This window comes from Perissodus microlepis, chromosome 5, assembly GCF_051167445.1.
Source record: "Perissodus microlepis isolate ML-2025 ecotype Zambia chromosome 5, ASM5116744v1, whole genome shotgun sequence".
Classification (NCBI taxonomy): Eukaryota; Metazoa; Chordata; class Actinopteri; order Cichliformes; family Cichlidae; genus Perissodus; species Perissodus microlepis.
Window position 1 is genome coordinate 27,765,034 of NC_140465.1, and position 23,919 is coordinate 27,788,952.

Below are 23,919 nucleotides of genomic sequence, written 5' to 3' on the forward strand. Positions count from 1 at the left end.
AAAGTTACGAATAATTAGTCCTCACCATATCTCACATACCTCATAGTACCACATTTTCTGAGCTGTCAGACTACAGGCTTTCTTCTGGTTTCTAGAGTTTATTAAAGAAGAAAGAAGGCAGAACTTTCAGCTTTCACGCCCCTCGTCTGTGGAACCAGCTGTCAGGAAACAGACACCCTCTCTACTTTTAAGATCGACTCAAAGCTTTACTTTTTGATAAAGCTTATAGTTACAGATTAGGTGACCCTGAACCCATCCTTTAGTTATGCTGCTAAAGACAGTTTTTTCTTTTTCTTTTTGTAATAATGTTTTTTGAACACTACTTTTATTTTGCAGGATTTTAGCCAAAGGAAAATTTGAATAACAGTGTAGTATGTCTATGCTTCAGGACTTCATGTGATGCACTGATAACTTCTTTTCCCCTCTCCTCACCTCTTCTTTCTCTTGTTTTTCTTTCCTTTCACCCTCCAGCTGTTTGCTGCAGAGAACCCCCCTCCCTGAGACGGTTATAGGGACTTTTCCTGTTAATAGGGAGTTTTTCCTTCCTACTATTGCAAAGTGCTCGGTCATAGGGTCTTTACCTTATGGTATAAAACAACTAGAGGTGACCGTTGTTGTGATTTGGTGCTGTATAAATAAAACTGAATTGACTTGAACTGATTCAGTGAAAATTGCCTTTGGTGTGATAAAATGACCTACTCCAGTGCCATCCTTTTATTCTGGAACACCACAAGAGTAGCTTTGCATGAGTCACAGTTAAAAAATATAACTAAAACCTTCCTTTGAATGGCCAATATTTAGAAGTATGACAATGTGTAGCAACCTAATTTTTAAGTTTTATTTTTTAAGCTTAAATCTTTTAGTAAATCTTACAGTAAAACCTGATTAAAGGAGTTGAAAATATGTCGCTGAGACGGTGAAGTTAAGAGTTGTCAAACATATGGCCATGTACGATAGACTTATATCCATCCTGCATGATAATTTCATATGTCAGTTATTAATGGCCTGTCGGTATCTAGGAACCGAATCTTAAGCCCTGCTTTGAATAGCAGAGATGCAGAAATGTGTGCATGTAGCACAGAGCCATGGCTCAGTGTCTGAGTGTTTAAATGAGTCTCACAGGCCTGAATGTGCGCTTGAAGCCATTTTTAATTCTTAATTTGCTGCTCACCACAAACTGTATTTTCATAAGTTTTCAGCTTTTCCTACTTATAAAAAACTTCCTAATGGCTATTCATACTACTCAAAGTAATTAAGCAATAAAAATTAACCTGTTGAACCCCAATCTCTGTACCTCTCTGAGGCGAGAGGGAGAACATCTGGTTTAACACGATATACTGCTGGATCTGTTATTTAAATATAGACATGTGCGGTATTGACAGAAATGTCAGAATATCAGCTAAAAGCTCACAAAACCATTTCAACAACTGCTGAACAGCTCAAACAGCAAACAATTAAAGTCCAAGTAAACAGATTCTACAAAAAGATGTAAACACAAAGTGTGAACCAACAGCAAAAGAAGACCACAACTACACTTCACGTTTGAAAAACATTGTAATGAATTTGACTGATAAAAGTGCACTTCCTGCATAGCTCTCTCTGTTTGCTTTGAGACCAGTTTTCCATAAGAGATCTCTATTTTCTGCATTATTTGCTTGCTTATTACCACTCTACTGTTGTGTACAGTGTTGTTGGCCACTGTTTTTTGTTGTTTTTCCCACTCCAAAAATTACCTCTGACAAAAAAATTTGCTATTCAATTTCAACTTTTACAAATTATGTCAAACCGCAAAACGCTTAGCTATGTGTATAATAAAACCTCTGTAACTTTGTGAAAAACAGAAAAATTTCTCTTGTTCACTTTTCACTGTAAAATTAATTTTTTATGAGTACAGTTAAAAAAAGAATACGAAAAACAACAACAACAAACTGGACAGTCTGGGAAATTAGCTGCAGGAACTATTTCTGTAATTTTATTTTTTTATTACACTGTAAGTCCAAAGAGTCATGCTGACAGATGTTTTGATTTGTCACAGCAGGCTTTTATTTATTGTGTAGAAAAAGAGCCCAACTTATGATCAAAGTGGACTGTATGTGGCCTGTGGCGTAAAGTGGTTTTAGAGTTTTTCAGGCCTTTGTCTATGTGTAGTAGCTGTGCACTGTCACCAGGGGGCAGTGTCAAAAATATGTGGGACAACTGGTCCCTTAAATTAGCTCCTGAAGTAAAATATTGACTATGTGCACGTTAGCATATGCTACTTCCGGTGCAGAAACTCCTGCGGGGAGCTTTGTTTCCGGTGTCCTATTCGCGCCTGGTTTACGGTCCAAAACAAGTTAAGCAAATGAATGAATCAAGCGGCGATTTACATTTCTATAGATGTCTTGGGCATTTACCCAATATATCTGTAAATGATGTTCATCGACTTGTCGATATTTTTCCCCCGCGCCTCAGAGCAAAACAGAAAAGGGATTCAAATGTTATATTTCTCAGCTGTCCCTCGTTTATCGCGGGTGTTATGTTCTAAAAATAACCAGCGATAGGTGAAATCAAGTAGCCAATTTTATTTTTTGACGGTGCAAAACGTTTCGTGGACATACAGTACTGCACTTCAGAGTCACACTGCTAGCGATCGATGCAGCGATTCTGTACTGTACAGGAGAGACGTCACGGAGGAGATCGTCTGCAGCGATCAGGACGCAGGACACAATGTGACGTAAAAAAAAAAAGCATGCAAACTTGCACTAAAAATCCGCGAAACAGCGAGGTGAAAGGTGAACCGCGTTATAGCGAGGGACCGAAGGTAAGTCACAACATACCCTTCGTAAATACTAATGTATAGAAACCCTTACCAGCAATCATTCATTTTGTGTGGCTTTTTTCACGGTTTGTTAACATGCTGTGTAGGTGTGTACTTGACTAGCTGATATCGACATAACGGGAAACATCTGGTTTGACTATTCTTCACCTGTAGTTTGAATGCTGAACATTTGCCTGTTTAAATCATAAGACCAGTCATTATACAGAGATGTGCTTCTGAATGTGGACGATGTGTCTTCTGCATGCAGTAATGCAGTTCTGCTTGTGTTGAGTGATGTAAACAACTGATCGATCTAAACGCTTTAAACATCAAAATTGATCATTAGATTTTTTATGACACAACAGTGGTGAGTGTTCCCACCTTCTGCTCTTTGTAACTTAACGCAATCTTTCCGTTTTCGAGTTTTGGACATGATTTTGGAGTATATCTTCGCAGTAGCGATTGACCGCAAAGTAAAGCTACCGGAAATGCACAACCCCACATCCGGTCTCAAACCAGGAAGTTAGCATTGTCTCGTGCACATAGTCAATTGTGTTTGTCTTTGTTGTTGCTCTCTCTGCATTACAACCTGCTTTTCAACCAGTCAATCATATATGTTTTTTGGAGGCTTGCATGCAGGTACATCCGTGTTGGTTGCATATCCATAATCCTTCATGTCTGTCTTACTTGTGCTCACAACATTCATATTTTAACAGTGGAAACTGGGAGTTGCTGTAAGTACTATGTGTTTCCAGCAGGTAGATGTTAGGTTCAATCCCATAAAAAGTCACCATCCCAAACACTCACCTGCTTTATGTCAACCATACAGAGATGTCAAGATGTGACTGTGTCGTCATGGCGACCTCTCAGTAAACAAACTCTTCTTCAATGGGCCACAGCTCACCAAGACAACAGTAAATATCCAGGAGGCCTGACAGTGTGTTTATGTGAAGTGAAACACAGATTTGATCCCTGGGTCTCCTGCAGAGAACAGATTTTAACTGGAGGGAAAGAGTAAATCGGATGAGAATATTTAAGTAGTATATTTCAAAATAAATGAAACTGTACACTCTGAAAACAAATATAAAACTGCGTACACTGTGTGTGTGTGTCCTTTGCTTTTTCAAATTTAACCTGTAACCCAACAAAATGTTAGTTAATGTTAGTTTATGATGCGCCAGTGCTTGGCTTACGCTAGTTAGCTGAAATTGCCAAATTCTGATCAAATTTCAGGTATTAAGAAGCAAATTTGGAGATTGGCGCTTAAAATGCCAATCATCCATCCACCATTTATGGTGGTTAGATGATTTTAAAAAATCCTTTTCAATCAATTTTAGGGCTTAAAGTTGAAGTGTACCATCTGGTATCTGTTTTCACACCACACCTCTTCTTATTCAAGTCAGTGAAATTGACTTTTTCACCATGTTTGCAGTGTTGGTGTCCTGTTGGAGGCTTTTAAATTTCCGGTAGAATTGATTGTTGTCTAATAAGACTACACCCTATTCAGTAGGGTGCTGTTGAGTTGGTGAGTGAAAACTCAAATCAGCAGGAATCTACATCTGTGTTATGATGCTACATGCAGTGTTGGTCAAGTTACTTGAAAAAAGTAATCAGTAACTAATTACTGATTACTTCCCCAAAAAAGTAATCCCGTTACTTTACTGATTACTTATTTTCAAAAGTAATTAATTACTTAGTTACTTAGTTACTTTTTAAAAACACGATTTACAACCTGAATAGGTGATAAAGCGATAGATCTGTCAACCCAATTCTACTTTTTCTGCATAATCCATCATACAAAATGTAATCAAATGGAAGAGTCTCTTTTTTTTAAACTTGTTTTATCCGTTTTAATCTTTTAACTTTATGCATCAAGCAAAAATTAAATTATATGCACCATTCTCTTGCTGGAAGAAATTAGTTTAACATTTAAACCTATTTTCTGCATATTCCAGCACATAAAATAAAATATTTTTTGTGTTTACACTCAGTCTTTCAAATAGATGCAAGTAAAACACAGCAGAAAGTAAATAAAATCAAAGACTAGCAGTCCTGTTGCTCTATTTTCACCTGTAAAGCAGGAGTGGGGTAGGCGGAGGTTTACCCTGGTGCAGGTGTGGCGCAGCGGTCAGTGGAAGAATCTGCGAGTTTCTCTGTGAATTTCCCATTACGTCGTTGCGCACTCGGTGCTTGTTTAGGGTTTTTTTCGGTGTAAAAAGAAGTTTTCTTCCCACGCACAACGGACACTAATGTTTTTGTCACTTTTTATGGAATCAAACTCAAAGTAAGATCAGTACTTCCACGCTTTAAACGCTGCACGCTCATACTCTCTCCCGCACTCGATATATGATCCATTGTTGATCTGCAGACAGCTGTTGTCACGAACGTCGCACTCGCTTACGTCACTGTCATGAGACATTCTCGCAAAAAAATCACGGTTTTAGTAACGCAGTAACGCAGCGTTCCTACGGGAAAGTAACGGTAATCCAATTACCGTTTTTGCAATAGTAATCCCTTACTTTACTCGTTACTTGAAAAAGTAATCAGATTACAGTAACGCGTTACAAGTAACGCGTTACTGCCCATCTCTGGCTACATGTCTTGTGGATTTAGCTTGTTAACTAAGCTGTCTAGCACTCCATTTTCTAACTATGGACATCGCTGGTTTCAAAAACCAAGTGACAGTCTGAGTTGATGGCACAGTGGCCACATGCATCCTTTAAAAATAGACACAAAAAGCAGTTAGTAAATTCAAATAATTTTCAAAAAAGCAGTTAACTTGGAAACAAATATGGCATCATCATAAATAATAACATATCAATATCATGTTCTTTGTGAAAAATGTGATTTTGAGATTACTATTCCTTTAAGACTTAATTAAGACTTTATTCTGCACAGTGGGGAACTAAAAACAGTCAAAACCTCAGGAAAACAACACAAGCGACACAGTGGAAACTACATTACATGATCCACACACACTGAACACACTCTCACAATGAACATTGAACACTTAACTGTTTGGTATCTCAATATTTAAGTCATCTGCTGTTACAGTTCCACAAATGTTAACACCAGATGCTCAAACATGATCAACAGGATCATAGTGACTATGTTACTGTCTGCTGATGTAGTTCACTGCTGAACTTGTCTGGCGCTGCGCGTTAGAATCACCGGAGACACTAACGTCCACATTATCACGACCAGAGAGAGCTCTAGTGAGTCAAAAAACTTGCTGGCGGACAAATTCACAGAACGGCCAAGTCGTGGCAGCTCTTGGACCGCACTTTCACTGCCATGCGCTGGTTGTTACGTGCCACCAGTCGGTCCAGGAAGCGCCGGGCCTTACAAGTGAGGCTCTCTTTCCGTTTATAAACGGAGCGCCTGCGTTGAATGGCCTCGGTGCTGTCTCGACGAAGGCGGATCTGTCGGACCACGCCCTCAAATAGCTCGGTCACGTTGTGCTGAAGCGACGCTGACGTCTCAATGAATTTGCAGTCAAACACGACTGCACATGCTCGGCCCTCTGGGGATAAATGACACAGACATATTAATATAGTAGCATGAATTCATTATTAGTACTTTTGTGGTTTTTATGTGTTTTTTATGTACGTCTTGCACTTGCACTCCACCTTCCACAGCAACTTCTCTCGATCGGACTAAGTCACTCTTGTTTCCTACGAGGATGATGGGAAGGTTTTCGGCCTGGCGGGTACGTCGGAGCGTGATGCGGAGCTCAGCAGCAGAATCAAAGCTTGAACGGTCGGTGACCGAGTAGACGATGACGTAAGCACTCCCCACCTTCAGACAGTTATTGTGAGAGGGGCCATCCTCCCCCTCCTGACAGGAAACCTAAACACAGAGAAGGTTGAACCCAGACTTTAAATCAGATGTTATCAGCTTCTTTGTGAATACTCACATAATGAATGCCTACTTCTTAAGCTGCTTGTGCTGGACAAAGTTGTCCAGCTTTTTTGAGGACTTACACTGCACACATATCTGTAGCCCCTGCACTGGTTTAACTCATAATCCTCTACGCATAACCAGAGAGCTATGCAAATGGCCACTATAAATTATACTGCTTTGCAGCTCAAGAATCTTTTTTTAATGGTACCAAGGTAGAAAGAACTTTATTGTACAGGCTTTTTAGTACATTTTAGGTCATTTGCAACATGTTTGTTAAATTTGGTTATGAAATTTGCTCCAACAGAACACTTTGTTCTGAATTTCACATTAAATGTGAAAAAAACAAACTTACTGACACACGTATTCATATTATTTGTATTTGTGCACACCTTGAGATGTTTAGTTTTTGTGGTAGTTTTTTTTATCAACCATATCTTATTTCTTTTGGTAAAATTCATTTTGCTGTGTCAAAGCGACAAGTTTATGTTTTAGAGATCCTAAAATAAAACCTTAATCAACATAGGAAAAGTTTGTTTTTTAAAAAAATATTATCATCTCGACACAGTTCCCTACCATTGTTATTGTTTTTTTATGTGGCTGTGAAACCCAGAGATTCAAACACTGTAAATTTCCTGGCCTGCCCTACAGCCTTACTCTGTAACTCACGGACACACCGTGGTTTTGAGTTCAGTTTAGTTTCAAACTGTCGCTTAGTTTCCACAATAATTTTTATTTTTTTAAATAAAGTGTAGTGTTTGTAGCATAGTGTTTGTCTGTGAGATGAAATGATTTAAGGAGTTCAGAGCGATCCAAAAAACAACCAAACAATGGAAACATTTGAAACACAGTAATACTGACATCCTCATCTTAATGAACAGATTCACAGAAGCTGGTTGTGCTACCAAATCTGACCCGACTGCAACTAAAGACATTTCCTATACATTGTTGGTTTAGTTTGTTTTGTAGGTACACGATGCTATTTTATACGGTGGCCCCTAGAGACAAAGCACGTACAAACTCCAAAACACTTGCAAACTCCAAAACACTTGCAAACTCCAAAACACTTGCAAACTCCAAAACACAACGGAAGTGCTCCAGGACGCTAGGGGCAGTGTTGAGCTCGATTTGCAAAATAAACGGCAAGTTTGTCTGTATGGGACGGTCTAGTCTCTGTCTCGCTTCCAGGTTGCCTAGTAACCATGATACTAACCGCTGGAAACGTGTCATACAACTTTGTTTGACAGAAATGAAGGAGAACATATTTTGTTAATTTGTTTGTTTGTTTCTACAAGAGCTTTGTGTGATTTGATAAGTATCTGAGGCTGAGACCACAGGACAGTAAAACATGATTTTTGGGCTTCATTTCTGTACTGAACAGTCATTTAAGATTAGTTAGTAAATAACTATTAGCTAATGTTGTTCATGAGACTAAAGTCATATCACTTTGGTAATGTAAATATAATATGGCCAATATTATAGTTATTATATTAATCATTATTAGCTATTACAGCAGTGAACATGAACTCTGTGTCAAATACTGAGCCTCAGTACAGATTCAAGTTGCAGTTATTTATATGTCTTATCACCTTAAATCTTCACTCAAAGACAAGTGTCTTTGACAGTGCATAGATAGGTGTATCATATATAAGAGACAAATGTTGTTCCTTCAGTATGTTGGCATTACTAAATTTGGCTCATTGCTTACATATATTTATAAAAAGAAAATGTACAAGCTGTGATAACTGTTTCTGATAAAATGAAGAGTAGACTGATATATTAAATATTCCTTTATTGGGTGAGAAAATCAGACCATGTCATAACTAGGGCTGCCACAAACGATTATTTTGATAGTCGACTAGTCACCGATTATTTTTGCGATTAGTCGACTAATCAGATCATGCATCCATTGAACGTAAAACGTACAGCTTATTGCATCAGCATGCATCTGCTCTTATATAACTATCATTAGCTTACAGCTTGAAGTGTTTAAGGTATGTGCTAACTAAAAATAAAGACAAGATGATAGTTTATTAAATGTTAATGAATTTGCAGATTGTTTCGGTGGAGTTTAATAAACTCAGCCGTCTGCTCCTTGCTATCAAAAATATAACAGGACTGTGTAAAAACTATAGCTTTAATCTCAGCCAAACCGATTTACTCAGGAACAAATAAAATACAAAAAAAAAGCCAAACAATAAAATGTTTAAGTTATCTAAGTGACTTATATATCATGCTTAACCTGAGTAGCGAAAGACGGCGGTGGATTTGAAAACGATTTGCCGGGAGTCCGGTGTTCTCACAGGCTCTAATGAGCCTTGAACCCCAGCTAACTATCGAGCTGGTGGGTAACAGACGTCTCCGAAAACGTCGGAGCGCTTTTGAAAATATGTGGTGTCTTGATAAACTGAGCAGATATTTGAGGTTTACACAGCTACATTCTTGCCTGAAAATATGTTAAACGTTTATTTTGTGACCCAAAAAGAATAATAAGAGTAATATTAAAACGAATTAGCTGTCGTCATTGTTGACAACTGCGCTGGGCCCAGCATGGGACAGAGCTACTTCTTCTTCGGGGTTTAACGGCAGCTGGCATCCTTGTACATGCAGTGCTGCCATCTTCTGTTTCAGTCCGTTATTACACTCTTAAATACTACTACTTATTTCTGCGTCTTTTGGGATCTTACAAAGCTTCAAACGACGCGTCGACTATTAAATCAGTCGTCGACGATTTTAATAGTCGACGTAATCGTGGCAGCCCTAGTCATAACTGCTTTAAGTCATACAGAATAGATATCAGAGCCTTAAACAGGCTGACTTCTGCTAAATGGGTCAAACTGGGCAGAAAGTATACAAACACATAACATCCTTATAGAATATGATGTAACACTATAGATCAACTTACCTCAGAATATATAAAGCATATAAACAATTACAGCAATATGATGCAACAAACACAGCAGTACTACTAATCCAAAATACTCAAAGCTTCATAGAACTGAAACAAACATTTATTTTTAGCTCCATTCTGCTGCTGATACATACTTTAGGTTTCTGAATGTTAAACTTGTTGCTGCCTTTCATAGTGTGTAACCTGAAGGCCCTGAGTACTTTCTCCCACACTGAAAACACTGGGAGGATAAAATTATTTGAACATTACCTAATAAGACTGATTCAGGACAGACAATTAGTGATTCTAAACTTTTCTAGCAGTCCTTCACAAACAGGGAACAGTCTGTCTATTCTCTCCATCTGTCAGCTGCTGCTGGCTCTTCCTCCTCCTCTTCCTCACACACTGCTGAGTTTGTCCTGGTGGATCATCAGGGGTGCAAAGCCTCACAGATGATGTGCAGCAGTGGGTCCCTCAGTCTGTCCTCACTCTGGACACTTGCAGTTGTCACACATGGAAATCAAATGTGTGATAAGCTGCAGGATTCAAACACAAGTGTAACTTATAAATTAATGTTCATACTTTTATTACACAATCAGAGAGAAAGAAACAGAGAGAGAGTGCAGGACAGACAGACAGGTGACAGTCTCAGGTGTACACACTGCTACAAAACAGCACAAAAGAAGGAGGATTGTGTTATTACGAAACAAAAAGAGTTCCCAGATGGTACAGTGGACACATGTGTGACTCCTGTGATTAAAGCATCTTTCTTTCAGCTTAACGAGTGAACCGTCGGCTCGTTCAAACACACGTTAAAGTCCGTTTGGCTCGACACCACCGAACAGAGGCAGCAATATAACATAGCTAACATTAACAGTGCAGTGAATCCTGCTTGTGCTGTGATATTCAGGACTGCAAACCGAGCAGCATCACTGACTTTCAGCTTGTTGTGTTTGTGGATATATGACTGACTTCAATTATCCATAAAATCATCACATTCTCTGTAAGATTAAAGTCAACTATTGAACGGCGTATATTTTGAAGTAAAGGCTTTAAAACCAAGTTAGTACAAACATCGCTAATGTCACATAACTTTCCCGACATGTGGCCAACAGTAATGTTTTAATGTTATTCATTATAAAAACATTTGTGCATAAATAAGTGACATAATATTCAGTACTTACTTCTGAAAGTTTACTCTTCGCCGGCTCCGCTTCCGCCGTTTTTTTCGGCAAAATTATCCACACCACCGCCGCGCTATGAAATCTGGGATATGTTGGGCCCATCCTTAAAATTCAAGGAAATTAAGGACGCATTTGAGGGCCGCATTTCGAGCAGCCTTTGAATTGGGACAGCCTTCGTCGTGTCGCTGTGACGTAATTGGCCTTAAAATGCGGCCTTTAAGGCTGCAGACCCTGAATTGGGATCCAGCCCAAATCCGGTCATTGGTACTTCCTGGCTTGTGTAGTTACTAGGTAACAAAAGCTCAACACTGCCCCTAGCGTCCTGGAGCACTTCTGTTGTGTTTTGGGGTTTGCAAGTGTTTTGGGGTTTGCAAGTGTTTTGGGGTTTGCAAGTGTTTTGGGGTTTGCAAGTGTTTTGGAGTTTGCAAGTGTTTTGGAGTTTGCAAGTGTTTTGGAGTTTGCAAGTGCTTTGTCTCTAGGGGCCACCGTAATTTTAGTTAGTTTTTGCTTTTTATTTAAGTCAGTTTTGTTAATCTCTTAGTTTTATTTTCAGTATTATATCTCTTTTCATTGTGCAGATAACTTGCAGCTGTATTTATCTTTGAATTTTGGAAATCACTGTACCATAATAAGGCTCAATAAGGGCTTTTTGGGTATAGAAAATTGGGATGTCTCAGTTTTCTGCAGCTGAGCGAGTCCAAAACAGAGATCATATTGTTTGTCTCTCCACTTTTAACTGAGAGGTTAAAGGATAACCTGGTATCTTTGACTACCCTTTTAATAAAATAGAGGTTAAAACCCATGGAAAAATCTTTTAAAAAAAAAAAGTGAAATTCGACAAACAAATCAATGTTGTGGTTAAAAACTTTCTTTCAGCTCAGAACATTCTCCATACTAAAATAATTTTTTTAAACCACTAGATCTGCAAAGGGTTATGCATGCTTTTGTTACCTGTAGACTGGACTACTTTAATGCACTGTATACTAGAGTTAGTCAGTCACTCTTGCTGGTCTGCAATTAGTTCAAAATGCTGCAGCCAGATTAATTACTGGGACAAAAAAGAGAGATCACATTACTCCAGCGTTGGCAGCCTTGCACTGGCTCACTGTGCTCTACAGAATCCAGTGTAAAGTTGCACTATTTATATTTAAAACCTTAAATGGTCGTGTACAGCCATGCTGTATGTGGTACACATGTGACGTCCCGATCATTAAGCCTACTTCCAGATCACTGGTGCCTTTGCTGTCATTTCAAGACTCTGTAACTGTCTTTAAATATGTTTTGTTTTTTTTCATCTTTAGAAACTGCTGATATCTGCAATTTTGGTTAGAGGACATGTTATTTTATGTAAACAGCATGAATGTATGTAGCATGATTTTTTTAGGCTCCTTATTGTTTTTTTTTTATGTAAAATCATTTTATTGAAAAGCACTTTTCAATGAGTGATATAAACCAAATGTACTTTCTAGTTTTAGTTACTATATTGACATTAACACACTGTACCAGTTTGTCGTTCTCCCAGTTGTCCATGACGATGAGCGTGGTTTCCTCTCCATCTACTGTCAGTGTCCTCTCATATGTGTCTTCTGTAACATACAATAAATATAAAAAGACAGGTTTGAGGATCTGCTTTTGAGCTAAACGCTGTGATCGTCACGCTAACGCGCTCACATGTCGGTTTTAATTTTGTTTGGCATTTTAGCGTGTTTGCATGCTGACACTTGCTAATTGGCACTGAAAGTACCGAAGAGCAGCTGTGGCTAAAGGATATCAGCTCCTACAGGGCTGTGAAAAAGTATTTGCCCCTTTGTTGACCAACTAACTAACACACCATGCCACCATCAAAAGAAACTCAAGAACAGCTGAGAAACAAAGTCCTTCATCTGTCGGTCTAGGAAGGCGTAAAGCCATTTCTAAAGCTTTGGGACTCTATCGATCTGTGTGAGAGCTAACATCCACAAACGGAGAAACTTCGTAGAAGTGACTGGCCTACCAAAATTACTCCAAGAGCAGATCAGCGACTTATCCAGGAGATGACAAAAGAACCCAGAACAACATCTAACAAACGGTAGGCCTCACTTGGCTCAGTTAAGGTCAGAGTTCATGATTCAAAAGTCAGAAAGAGACAAAAAGACATCCATGGGAAAACTCTAAGGCCAAAACTACTGCTAATCATAGAGAACACACAGGCTTGTCTCACATCTTGATGGTCCTCAAGACTTTGGGAAAACATTCTCTGCACTTACAAGACAAAAGTTGAGCATTTTGGCATAAAAATAACAGCATTCCATGAGAACATCATACCAACAGTCAGACAAATGTGAGGGTAGTGTGGTGGTCTGGGGATGCTCTGCTTCGAGACCTGGACAACTTGCCGTAATTGATGGAACCATGAATTCTGCTCTCAGAAATTCCTGAATGAGAATGTTTGGCCATCAAGCTTGCGCCCTGACACTCAAGTGCAATTGAACAGGACAATGATCAAGAACACACCAACAAGTGTGGCTTTGTCACAGTCTGGACTTTAATCAGATTGAGCTGCTCAGTCCATGCTGGAAAACCCTCTGCCCTCTTTGAAATTAATGCGTGTGAGCAGCAACACTGATCTATAAAACATAATCTATTGGTTGATATTGAATTAGAGGGCAATGCAGGGAACTGTGCATTTTCAGAAATGCTAGTATATAACCTCTCCTCAACTTCCTTTTCATTGGATGTGTGAAAAACTGAGCTGTGTGTCTAGGATGGACAGTTTTTCCATTTTGCACGTATACAAACATACTGAAGCGGCAGTAAAGAAAGCAAAGAGGAAAAAAATGAAGGCAAAAGTTAGATGTTCAATTAATATGTGTCAAGCTATGCTCAGAAATTAGGCTGTAGGTGAACAAGCTGGAGATTCTCCTGATGGTGTATTTTTTTCTTTTTATGTTTGAAGGGGGAAATAAACTCCCTTTGCTGTTTTTCTTTTTCTTACCAGTAACATTTAGTTTGTCCTCTTTGTCCTTTTTGGAACATAAGGCTGGAGCTGCAGTACTGCTTCTTTTTTGTGTATGGGTCGCACACACTATGCAACATGAAAGGTGGATAGTGTTACCCTAACATGAGCCTGAACCTGTCCCTCGGTCTCAGTGTTGACTGGACTATAGCGAGATCACCCAAATCTAGTCCAGAGATTTTAGTTTGAACCAACGTGGAGCACTGACAGATGCAGCTGAACATCTCTGTTATCCCTAGAGCTATGACTAAAATAATAAACAACACGGTGGACCAAAAAGAGACAACAATAAGGTAAACCCTGACAGCACAACACCCATAAAAATGAAACAGAAAAAAGCCAAAATGTTAATGTTTCAAAATGTTCTGTATGTTTCGTTGGAATAATACTCTGTAATGTCTGTGCTATGAATTACTCAGAAAAGAAGCCTTTTTGCATTCATCTCTCTGAAAATCAAACAATTACGCACAAATTATATGGATGTTGGAGGCAAATAAAAGATCAGTTTGAAAAGATAAAAAAAAGGCCAATCAGTGATTAACCAACAACAAAAAACAAAAGTAACAAAAACAAAACAAAACATGTAAACCCATGGATGTATGACCATTCTGAAAACAGCAGACAGACTCTGCGCCTCACATCACGTCAGACTATCACCTGATCGATGCAGCTTATCAATTATGGCCTGAGGCCAGTCAACACGTGACAGATGATCAATTTCAGGCCAGCCAAGGTTGATCTCACAACAAAGTCAGAGACAGAAAGTGTGTGCTGATCCACCGTGCACTGAGTCTGAGTGTGAAAGATTGTGAAAGCATGGTTAAAAATTGTCTGTGGTTAAGGAATTCTTTTGGCTAATTTCTATTTATACAGAGTCAGTTGTCAGTTAACATATCTGTGGCTTGTGCTAAAGCTTTGCAGCCACCATGAAAAGAAACTCAAGAACAGCAGAGAAACAAAGTCCTTCATCTGTCGGTCTAGGAAGGCGTAAAGCCATTTCTAAAGCTTTGGGACTCTATCGATCTGTGGTGAGAGCTAACATCCACAAACGGAGAAACTTCCTATGAGTGACTGGCCTAACATATCTGTGGCTTGTGCTAAAACTTTGCAGCATTTTTGATTTGACATTATGGTATTACGCAGCAAAGGGCAACATCTCCATTTGTTCTTATGGGGCTGAGTTAACATCATGAAGTTAGTCTGGGATCATATGAAGACAATGAAAACAAAGAGACTGCTTGAATCCTCTGACAAGTTCTCCAAGAAGACTAGAGGAACCCTACCTGTAAAATACCCTGAATATGTGCACTGAATTGAAATAGTTTATTTTTTAAGCCTAAAGTGTTTATAAAGGGCTTTATTTTAAAGAATCTAGATGTTCTTTCTGTACAATATTGAACTTCTAAAGGTGTTAGGTCCATCATTTTCCGTTTTTTTGGGCATCATTTTTTGGGAAACTTTAACCCTGTCAACTAAATGAAACAACACCTATACTACTACTACTACTACTACTACTACTACTACTACTACTACTACTAATAATAATAATAATAATTGACTAACTAAAAACTATCAGTAAGTGTGACGATTTAGATGTAATGACCACCAGGCACTTAAAAAACAAGCACTCATAATGTCCCACCTCCAGGTTGTTCATCCTTGTCTGTTATCCCGGCAAAGATTCCTGCGAGGCTAGTCTTTCCGACTCCATGATCACCAAGCAACACTACTCTGTAAACACAGTCCGAATCACTCTGTGAGTCATCATCAGAGTCTGAACTCCACTGGGCACGGTAATGGAGGGACTTGTCTCCAGGGTGGTAGGACGCTGACTGTCCCAGAGGGGGGTGGTTGCGCTGGGGACGGGGCTGCTCTGGGTTGGGTTGGGTGCTGCTGGGGATCCAAGGCGGTTGCTGGTAAAGGGGATGAACTGGAGTGCTGCCTCGCCTTTGGAGAGGCTCCTTCTCTCTCTGGGTGTTGAGGGTCATGTTCCTACGGTAAAGGCATTAGGACAGGATGGGCCTGAGGGAGGAAATAAGACTGTTAATGGTTCAGAGGAAAATCTGGTCCAAAAAGGTCCTTGCAAACTTTTTCAGAGGCAATTTGTTGTCTTTCCCAAATAACCACCTCTGTTTTTGCCACAGTGATGTAGAAATGCGCTCTGTTTTTAAGTTTAGACCAGAGAAGATGGAGAAACACAGCAAGACCTTCATTTGTCTGCTAAAAGTGTAGTCTATTTTTGTGGCATAATGTTAACAACTCTACACTATAAAATGCATAATAAAGCACCAGAGATTTCCTTGTTAAATAAAAGGTTAAATAAATAACAGTATTTCAAAAGGAGAGCGTGACTGTGTTCTCTGGATTTCCTGCCTGGTTTTATAGACTGACCTCCACAAGTGTATCCAGAGGGATTGTGGCAGTGACAGCTGGGGAAGTTATGGTGGTCAGGATATATTGTAGAGAGGAAAAAAAGTTTATTTAGTTAATCTGAATTCTCAGAGCTCAGCTGTATTATTGGATTACATGGTGACAAAAAACAGAAACAATATATACAAATTCCTCTTTAACTTCTTTCATCTTTAATTTCACTGATCGTAGGTTTTAGCAGTAGTGCTTCAGTCTTTAATGAAGATACTATAGACTACACTTAGTTTATTAGATACACCTAGTACCAGATTGAACTTCCATTTTTGCCTACCTAGGTAGGCTGTGCTGTTTTAACAATGCTCGGTACTAAGAGGCCTAAGTGTGCAAAGAAAAACACCCCTTATACCATCACAACCCTACTACCAGCAGCATAAACTGGTAATACAAAGCAGTATGGATGTATGCTTTTTATATTGTTTACGCCAAATTCATCCAAAAGTCGTAGCAGAAACCCTGATTCACCGGACAGGAAAATGTTATTTCAGTCTTTTACTCTACAACTTTAGTGAATGTGTGCAAATTTTAGCCTCCATTTCCTCTTCTTAGCTGACAGGTATAGCACTTGGTGTGCTCTTGTGTTTTTACAACTCATCTGCTTCAAGATTCAATGGGATGCAAATTTGCATATCATTATAACCAGTGTTTATTTGAGTTGTTTCTCCTCTGACCTCAGACATTAACAAGGTATTTTTGTCCAGAGACCCACAGCTCACTGGATAGTTTCTGTTTTTCAGACCATTCAATCCCTGTAGATCAGTAGTCTCCAAAATACTCAAACTAGCCAATCTGGCACCAACAACCATGCTGCATTAAAGGCACTTAAATGACCTTTCTTCTGATGCTGACTGCTATGTGATTGGCTGATTAGATATTTGAGTGGGTGAAAAGGTGTACCTAATACAATGGCCAGTGAATGCATAGAAAGAGCCTACAGATCAGAAAGGTGATGCCAATTCATGAGAACTTCATATCTGGATTTTTTTTCTAATGGCCAGCAGGGCACCACTGCTTTGATTTAAAAAAAATAAATCTGATTGTATGCTGTATAAAGTGCAGGAGAAAATTAGTTTGCAGCTTACAACATGTGACGATGACAATTTACTTTAAATTAGCTCAGTGGCTAATTTAGAGTCTAATTTATGCCAACATGATTTTCATTCAGTAAGGTTTCAAAAGTACTTCATTCTCAGTGACGTCCACCCCTCGCCTGTGACATGTGGTTTAAAAAACCTATGATCATGACGGCCCAAAAGCTCACCTTGTTGCTTAAAAATAGGTGTCCACAAATTAGTGAGTGACTTTATAGTGACTATGTCCATCATTTATATACAGGCCATATGTCTGCGTGCAAGTAAATTAAAAGCTGAAAGTACAGTTGATTATCTTTAGGGATTATTAAAAGATTGCAAGGCCATAGAAGGACTCAAAATGTGATAACTTTGCTGTGGACAGATAGCTGCCGAGCTAACCTTAAATAGTGTTTGTTTTGATGTAGGTTTTTTTTTTTTAATAAATGCATTTTTGAAGTGGTGCCTGAGTGACCTCACTCACTGATTTCTGTACAGAAGAAAGCACTTTGCTAGGGAACAACACAACAAATAACATGCCCTTGCCAATTAAGAAATTTGTGAACAATTTGTACAGTGATTGCAGTTTCAGACAAAATTTACACCTTCACTACATTTCCATGTATTCTGTGGTATCACTATCATACACAATACTTGATGCATTTCATTCAGTCATGTCATTCTTTGTTAAAAATGAGTTAAAGAAACCCAAAACTTTGTTTAATTTGATTTCTCTGTGAAAACAAATGCATTGAGACAATTAATACTATTATAACAAACATCACAGATGGGAAACAAAATTACAAACTTAAAAACATATAAACTCAAGAAACCTTCTGGAAAATGTCAAACTTAGGTCTCAATTCCAAAATCTAGCTAGAGATCAAAGAAGGAACCAAAAGCGACTTCTCCTATGCACCAGAGAGCAGAGACACACAAAAACCCTCCTATAATGAATAATTAACACATTTAAAGGTGCCAAGTGCAACAGTTAGTGGTGGTGAAGGCCGGGCAGACCAGGTGAAAGCTGTTGGTTGCAATTAAAAAGTTACAGCATCACCAGTCCTACAAAACTGATAAACTTGAAGCTAAGGATGAGCAGTAACAAATCGCTCATGTAATACATAAAATATACAGACCAAATAACTGTACTTGACTAGTTAATAAGAGGTGATGAACAACATTATTTGGTTTTACTTAAAGCAAACCAAACAAACTGAAAGAATGAGAACTATTTCAAACATGATTTTAGCTCTGAAAGTGAAGTTTTTTTGAATGAAATATCTAAAACTTGTTTATTATAAGGCTAATAGCTAAAAACAGGACAAAACACACAGCATGTCTATGGATAGATAGATAGAAAGACTTACCATATACACTCCATGCACAGCTGCTTCCGTCCAGCTTCAGTAAACAACAGAACTGAACTGAACCCTGTCTCTCTGACTCTGTCAGTGTAACAGTACCCTGGTGCCACAGTAACCCGCCTAGAAAAAAAAGTTCCACAACAGCGTTAAAAATTCAGCAGTGGAATCACGGTTATCTACCTCCCCCAGTGTATGTGTATGTGTGTGTGTCTCAGAGTGACAGCAGAGGAGAAACAGATATCTGAGGAGGGAGTGTGTGTGTGTGTGTGTGTGTGTTTGAGAGAGAGAGTTTTATCAGTGTGGAGGGCAGGCGGTTTAGGAAAACATTTTGGTCACTTCCTGTTTGACCTAAAAGACACAGTCTGGAGTAACAAAACAGCTCAGTTGAAATAGTCTAGTTTACAATTGATATGATAACTTTTTTAAAATTCTGGTTACATAGAAATAAAAGATACAGACAATACTTGCTCTAATTTTCTCTCATATGTTATAATGGTGGTCACTTATATTAAACATGTTTAATCCTATGATTGAAATAATAATTTAAGGATGCTAATGAGACCAAATATCAGGCTTATTTTTACTCTGCTTAGGTTTAGATAAAACAGACTTACAAAGTGCTTTGAGTGGTCAAATTGAGTAGAAAGGTGCTATGTAAGTACCAGTCCATTTACCAGTTTATTAATGGCAATTTATCATCTCCCTAACTACTGAAGATATAATTTTACTGCCTTTCTAAGGAATGAAAACAGCAGATTTTTAGGTTAGCAATATAATATTTCAGCTCTGAGGCTATTTTTTTTCCAGTTAATACAGGTAAAACCACATGTTGTTGTGGCATTGTTTAGTGTTTGCGTGATAAAATGTTGATGTCACAGCTGAAGAATTTCGTAATGTGTAGTTTGAGGCAAGACAAGTTGCATGTATTGACAAAATACAGGAAGTTCATTCACAGTAGGAGCACAAACTGTTAAATATGTTTTGAGACACCACCCTGTCGACGTACTAACACTAAGTATAAGTTGTAGTTTGCTCCATTGGGGTAATTCCATAATGGAAATATCCAAATTGACATGGAGGGGACAAAAATAACACATTATTACCTACCAGTTGATGAAGTCGCCAGTTTTGTATGGATTAGTAGCTAGTAGTCCTGGTGAGTTAAAATGATGAATTAAGACTTAAGGATATCTCTGCCTTTCGCAGATGACGTGGTTCTGTTGGCTTCATTGGGTAATGGCCTCCAGCTCGCACTGGAACAGTTCACAGCCGAGGTCAGAGACGCGTTCCTGCCCCAAGTGGAGGAGTTTAAGTATCTCTTGTTCCCGAGTGTCAGGAGAAGGGAGCAGGAGATCGACAGATGGATTGGTGAGAAAAGTACTTAAAGACGTTCGGGTTTATGTTAGCTGGCACGACGTTAGCTTATAATTTTATGTTGTTGTTTAGCTAGTTCTTGTTAGCTGTCTGGAGATGGGAGGGTCGCATGTCTGATCTGAAATGATAACCAGTTCCAACGATATTAAGAGTAAATAAGCAAGTTCATCTAGGATTTCTCATGTTAGAACCCTTACTAGTTCAGGAATGACACTTAAGGTGAGGAGGAAGAAGTTGAAATAGAGTAGTAGCGGAGGATGCAGATGAACAAGATCAAAAGGAAAACACTAAACACAACACTACAAAACTTCTGTACAAACAGACCAGAGGAGTCGCCCCCTGCTGGTCAGTGGGAAACGAGCAGGTTTAAGGCATTCAGTGAAGGCTTAATTCAGATCCAGAAGCCAGAATAGACTAATTGCAATTGCCATGCTTTTTTGCTTCCATTTTATTTCAATAACCCAAAGTTCCTAGAAAAAGTTATTCATGATTTTGTTACTTCCTGTCTGGACTACTGTAATTCCCTGTGCTTTGGTATTGAACAGTCATCTTTACGCTGCTTGCAGTTGGTCCAGAATACAGGATGCCATTATGCGATCTTCCATGTAGAAATGAAAGAATCATTTTAAAAATGTAAAGCTTTAATAGCATGCCAAAGTTGGGATAAATCATATTCAAATTAAGTATTCAACATGAATATTTTCATATTCATTATTCTTAACTTTTTATACCTCTGGTAGAAATGAATTCCCATAGTTTACACATGAGCTGAGATGGAAAATTCACTTCCTCTGTGTCAGTGTGAGTGTTCTGACTGAAACTCAACACATCGCAGATGTTTAGCTTTTGTCCACCCCCTCAGGTTAAGAGTTTGAATATAAAAGGAGGAGTTTCTCTGTGCATTCCCATTTGGTTGAAATGTAGTTTCCTAAACAGCACAGTCTGGCACAATTGATTCATAACTTTATCAGTCAGCTAGTTCATATCTAATGGATTTCTGATTTGAGACCAAAACAACTCTACCTTTCTACCCCCTCTTTTTGATTTTGCCATCCGCTGAGAACTGCATCTGGCTTTAATCAGGTGTAGACAGCTCATAGAAGACTCATGCCATCATTAGTTTTATGAGCTGGTTGAAAGCTTTCAGTGTTTCCACTTGTTTTAAAAACAAAAAGCCTTTAAAGGGCTTTAAAAAACAAATTTAATTTGCAGGCTTTTATCAAAATAATAGACTTGCTTTATACAGTACAACCTTTCCTTATGTTGTGGCTAGTAACCTTCTCCTTTTAAAAGGAAAATTTACCAACAATCAACAAATAAACACTAAAAATCTAACAGTTCAGACTAAAAACAGCAGGATATCAATTAACCTGTTGTGCAGATTCTATGGATGTGCACAACAAAGCAGAGTACCCCAATGACAAAGTGCCCCATTTTGAAGTCAATGGCCAGATTTAGTCACATCAGACAGTGTACAAAATTCCAGTCCAGAGAGGTCGATTGAATCCACCACCAGTTGCCAGATTTAATTAAATCCCTCAATATTGTCATCTAAGGTGAATGTCAGTTTATCCAGGGGAAGAATTCTCAGAATCTCGTAATACAAATCGTCCATTATGGGTACATACCGGGAGGTCCAGTATTGAATCACCAGTCTAGCGATGTAAAAAAAAAATTACTATAACATTAAATAAACATTATTTTTATTTTTAGCCACATCGAATGACAGTATACAGTGGATGGAGGGCATGTGCAAACTGCACCATATCAATATGTTTTTTTAACTTCTTTTCAGAAGCTTTAGATCTTTGAACAATCCTAAAAAAATATGCATGTTCTAGATTTTATTACACTTCATACAGAGGGTGTGTGTGCTGAGACTGCCCCACAGCAGTGATGTGCCGTGCAGTCTGGATTATTTTAAACTGGGTTTCCCAGCCATCATTACTGTTAAGCATGGTCCAGGAATTTGTTATATGGCAGATCTCCATGCCTGATCATCAGTCATGTGTCTCATGTCCTTCTGCCACTGATTTGTGATATGTAAATAGAAAGTTTGCATCACATAAATCTGTCTCATAGAGGCTGAGATATGATTTCCTATAAGCACAATGTTAAATGCTTTTTAAGTTTATGCTTATATTGAGATGAAACGGAATCTAGCGTCAACATCGTCACACTTGATAATGCTCATGAAAATATGGAAATAAAGACATGTGGCATAAAAAAAATAGGAAAATACGTGCTATCTTGTCAAAATGTTTACTTTACTAAGACACTTCTTTGTCATTTAAAACTCTGTTTCAGTTTCAAAGTTACAGAAAAATAATCCACTAAAGTTCCAAGAGTTACTGGGAACTCTTAAAGAAGAGCTACTAGCTGTAAAAGCAAATAAAGTACATCTATCACAACCTTGTTTTAATCAATTTTAAATCATGCTTTTTATTTGTTTTTGTTTCTAATGTCTCTGTAAAGCACTTTGAATCACCTTGTTGTTGAATTGTGCTATACAAATAACTTTGCCTTGCCTTGCCTAAAAAAGAGAAAAAACTATTTAGTAGGAAATGAAGTTCATGTTAGAACAAACATACGGTTCATTTTATCACCCTGATTTTTAAGCTCTTATGAGAGCTCGGTTTGCACTGCTTTACTGAAAATCTGTAGAGGGCGACAGGCCTGCACTGCAAGGTTTGGAGGTTTAATGTACAGCCGATTCATATCAATTTATCTCTTTTATTTGCAGAATGTGAAAAAAAACCAAACATTTACCGTAAATGGTAACATACATTAAGGACATTATCATACTGTAATATACAACTCACTCTATTACACACAGTTTTTTATGGCATTTTCTTGTCTTAAGTTTTTTATTTTACTTTGTGTATTTTGTTTTTTGTATTTTTTATTTCTATGTTTCTACAATTTTCTTCATATTGGATCTGACAATAAAGCTAACTTTAATTTCTTTCCTTTTATAAAAATCTAATCCAAATGTCAAATAACAGTTACTGTAAATTCCTTTCCTTTGGTTAACGAAAATTCCAGATAGAGTCTGTATACATGTAGATTAGTTCCACTAAACAAGGTGTACATATGTTTCACTGACAGTAGTATGAGTATTAGTAGTAAGTCAGATATTGAGTTCTGCTGCCACCACATGGTCAGAGGTAGTCAAGCAGCGGAGAGTTTTTAAATATGTTTCTTCAGTTGCACAGTGAAAATCAAATTATAGTAAATATAGCAAAAAGAAAAACTAAAAACTGTTCTCGGCTTGTACCAGGGTGGCCAGTCTCTAGCGGGGTCGACTGCCTGTTGCTTCTAGTCCTCTGGGACTCTGAAGCTTTGTCCAAGTGTTGCTCATCTGGGACGTCCTTGCTTCTCCTGCTAGGATGGACATGCTGTATGCTTGTTTTTTTTCTTACAGGTGCAGCAGTTGGTGATACGCTCTACATTTCTATTTGTGCTCTGTCCATTTATTATATTTTTCCCCATTTTCTCCCCCCTTTCCTTTTTTTTACCTGCCTGTCCTGTCTCAAACATTGTCATACTTTGCCACATATAATGTAATTACTGAAATAATACAAATGACAATGAAAGTATTAAACAGATAAAAAACACTTGAACAATAGGAGCCTATAGAGAGTTTATAGAGTTCATCTTGAAAACCCAAAATGTGTTTGGCACAACACTGCATTCTGATCATACAGTGGTGTTCCTGATTTCCTAGTTTTTTTTTCTTATTTGTCACACTTACATGTTTTAAATCATCAAATGATTTTTAATATTAGACAAAGATAACCCAAAGTAAATACAAAAAGCAGTTGTTAAGTGACGTTTTCATTGATTGAGAAAAGTTAGGCAAACCTACCTGGTCAAGTGTGAAAAAGTAATTAACACACTCAGGCCTGATTACTG

At 38.2% G+C, this 23,919-nt stretch overlaps 1 protein-coding gene across 2 annotated transcripts; it reads right to left on the reverse strand.

Annotated features, from left to right (window-relative positions):
* Positions 1–2,108: 2,108 nt before the first annotated feature.
* Positions 2,109–20,341, reverse strand: rem1 (RAS (RAD and GEM)-like GTP-binding 1). 2 transcript variants are annotated; one of them, XM_084929145.1, is made up of 6 exons: positions 19,738–20,341; positions 18,634–18,750; positions 15,409–15,788; positions 12,275–12,357; positions 6,427–6,646; positions 2,109–6,320 (listed from the first exon to the last, which is right to left on the reverse strand). In XM_084929145.1, the coding sequence occupies exons 3-6, from the start codon at positions 15,752–15,754 to the stop codon at positions 6,043–6,045; spliced, it is 927 nt and encodes a 308-aa protein (XP_084785271.1). In that variant the 5' UTR covers positions 15,755–15,788; positions 18,634–18,750; positions 19,738–20,341; the 3' UTR covers positions 2,109–6,042. The 2 variants fall into 2 exon arrangements, with proteins under 2 accessions (XP_084785271.1, XP_084785270.1); XM_084929144.1 differs by lacking the exon at positions 19,738–20,341 and having other exon boundaries at positions 18,634–18,904.
* Between the last annotated feature and the right edge of the window lie 3,578 nt (positions 20,342–23,919).

Bases quoted from the DNA above. Each gene is read 5' to 3' on its own strand.
- rem1 (XM_084929145.1), bottom strand. From the start codon at position 15,754: ATGACCCTCAACACCCAGAGAGAGAAGGAGCCTCTCCAAAGGCGAGGC. The intron at 12,358-15,408 runs GTGGGACATTAT...TGTATGTTACAG, and splicing joins CAAGGATGAACAACCTGGAG to AAGACACATATGAGAGGACA. The intron at 6,321-6,426 runs GTGGAGTGCAAG...ATTTATCCCCAG, and splicing joins GAGAGAAGTTGCTGTGGAAG to AGGGCCGAGCATGTGCAGTC.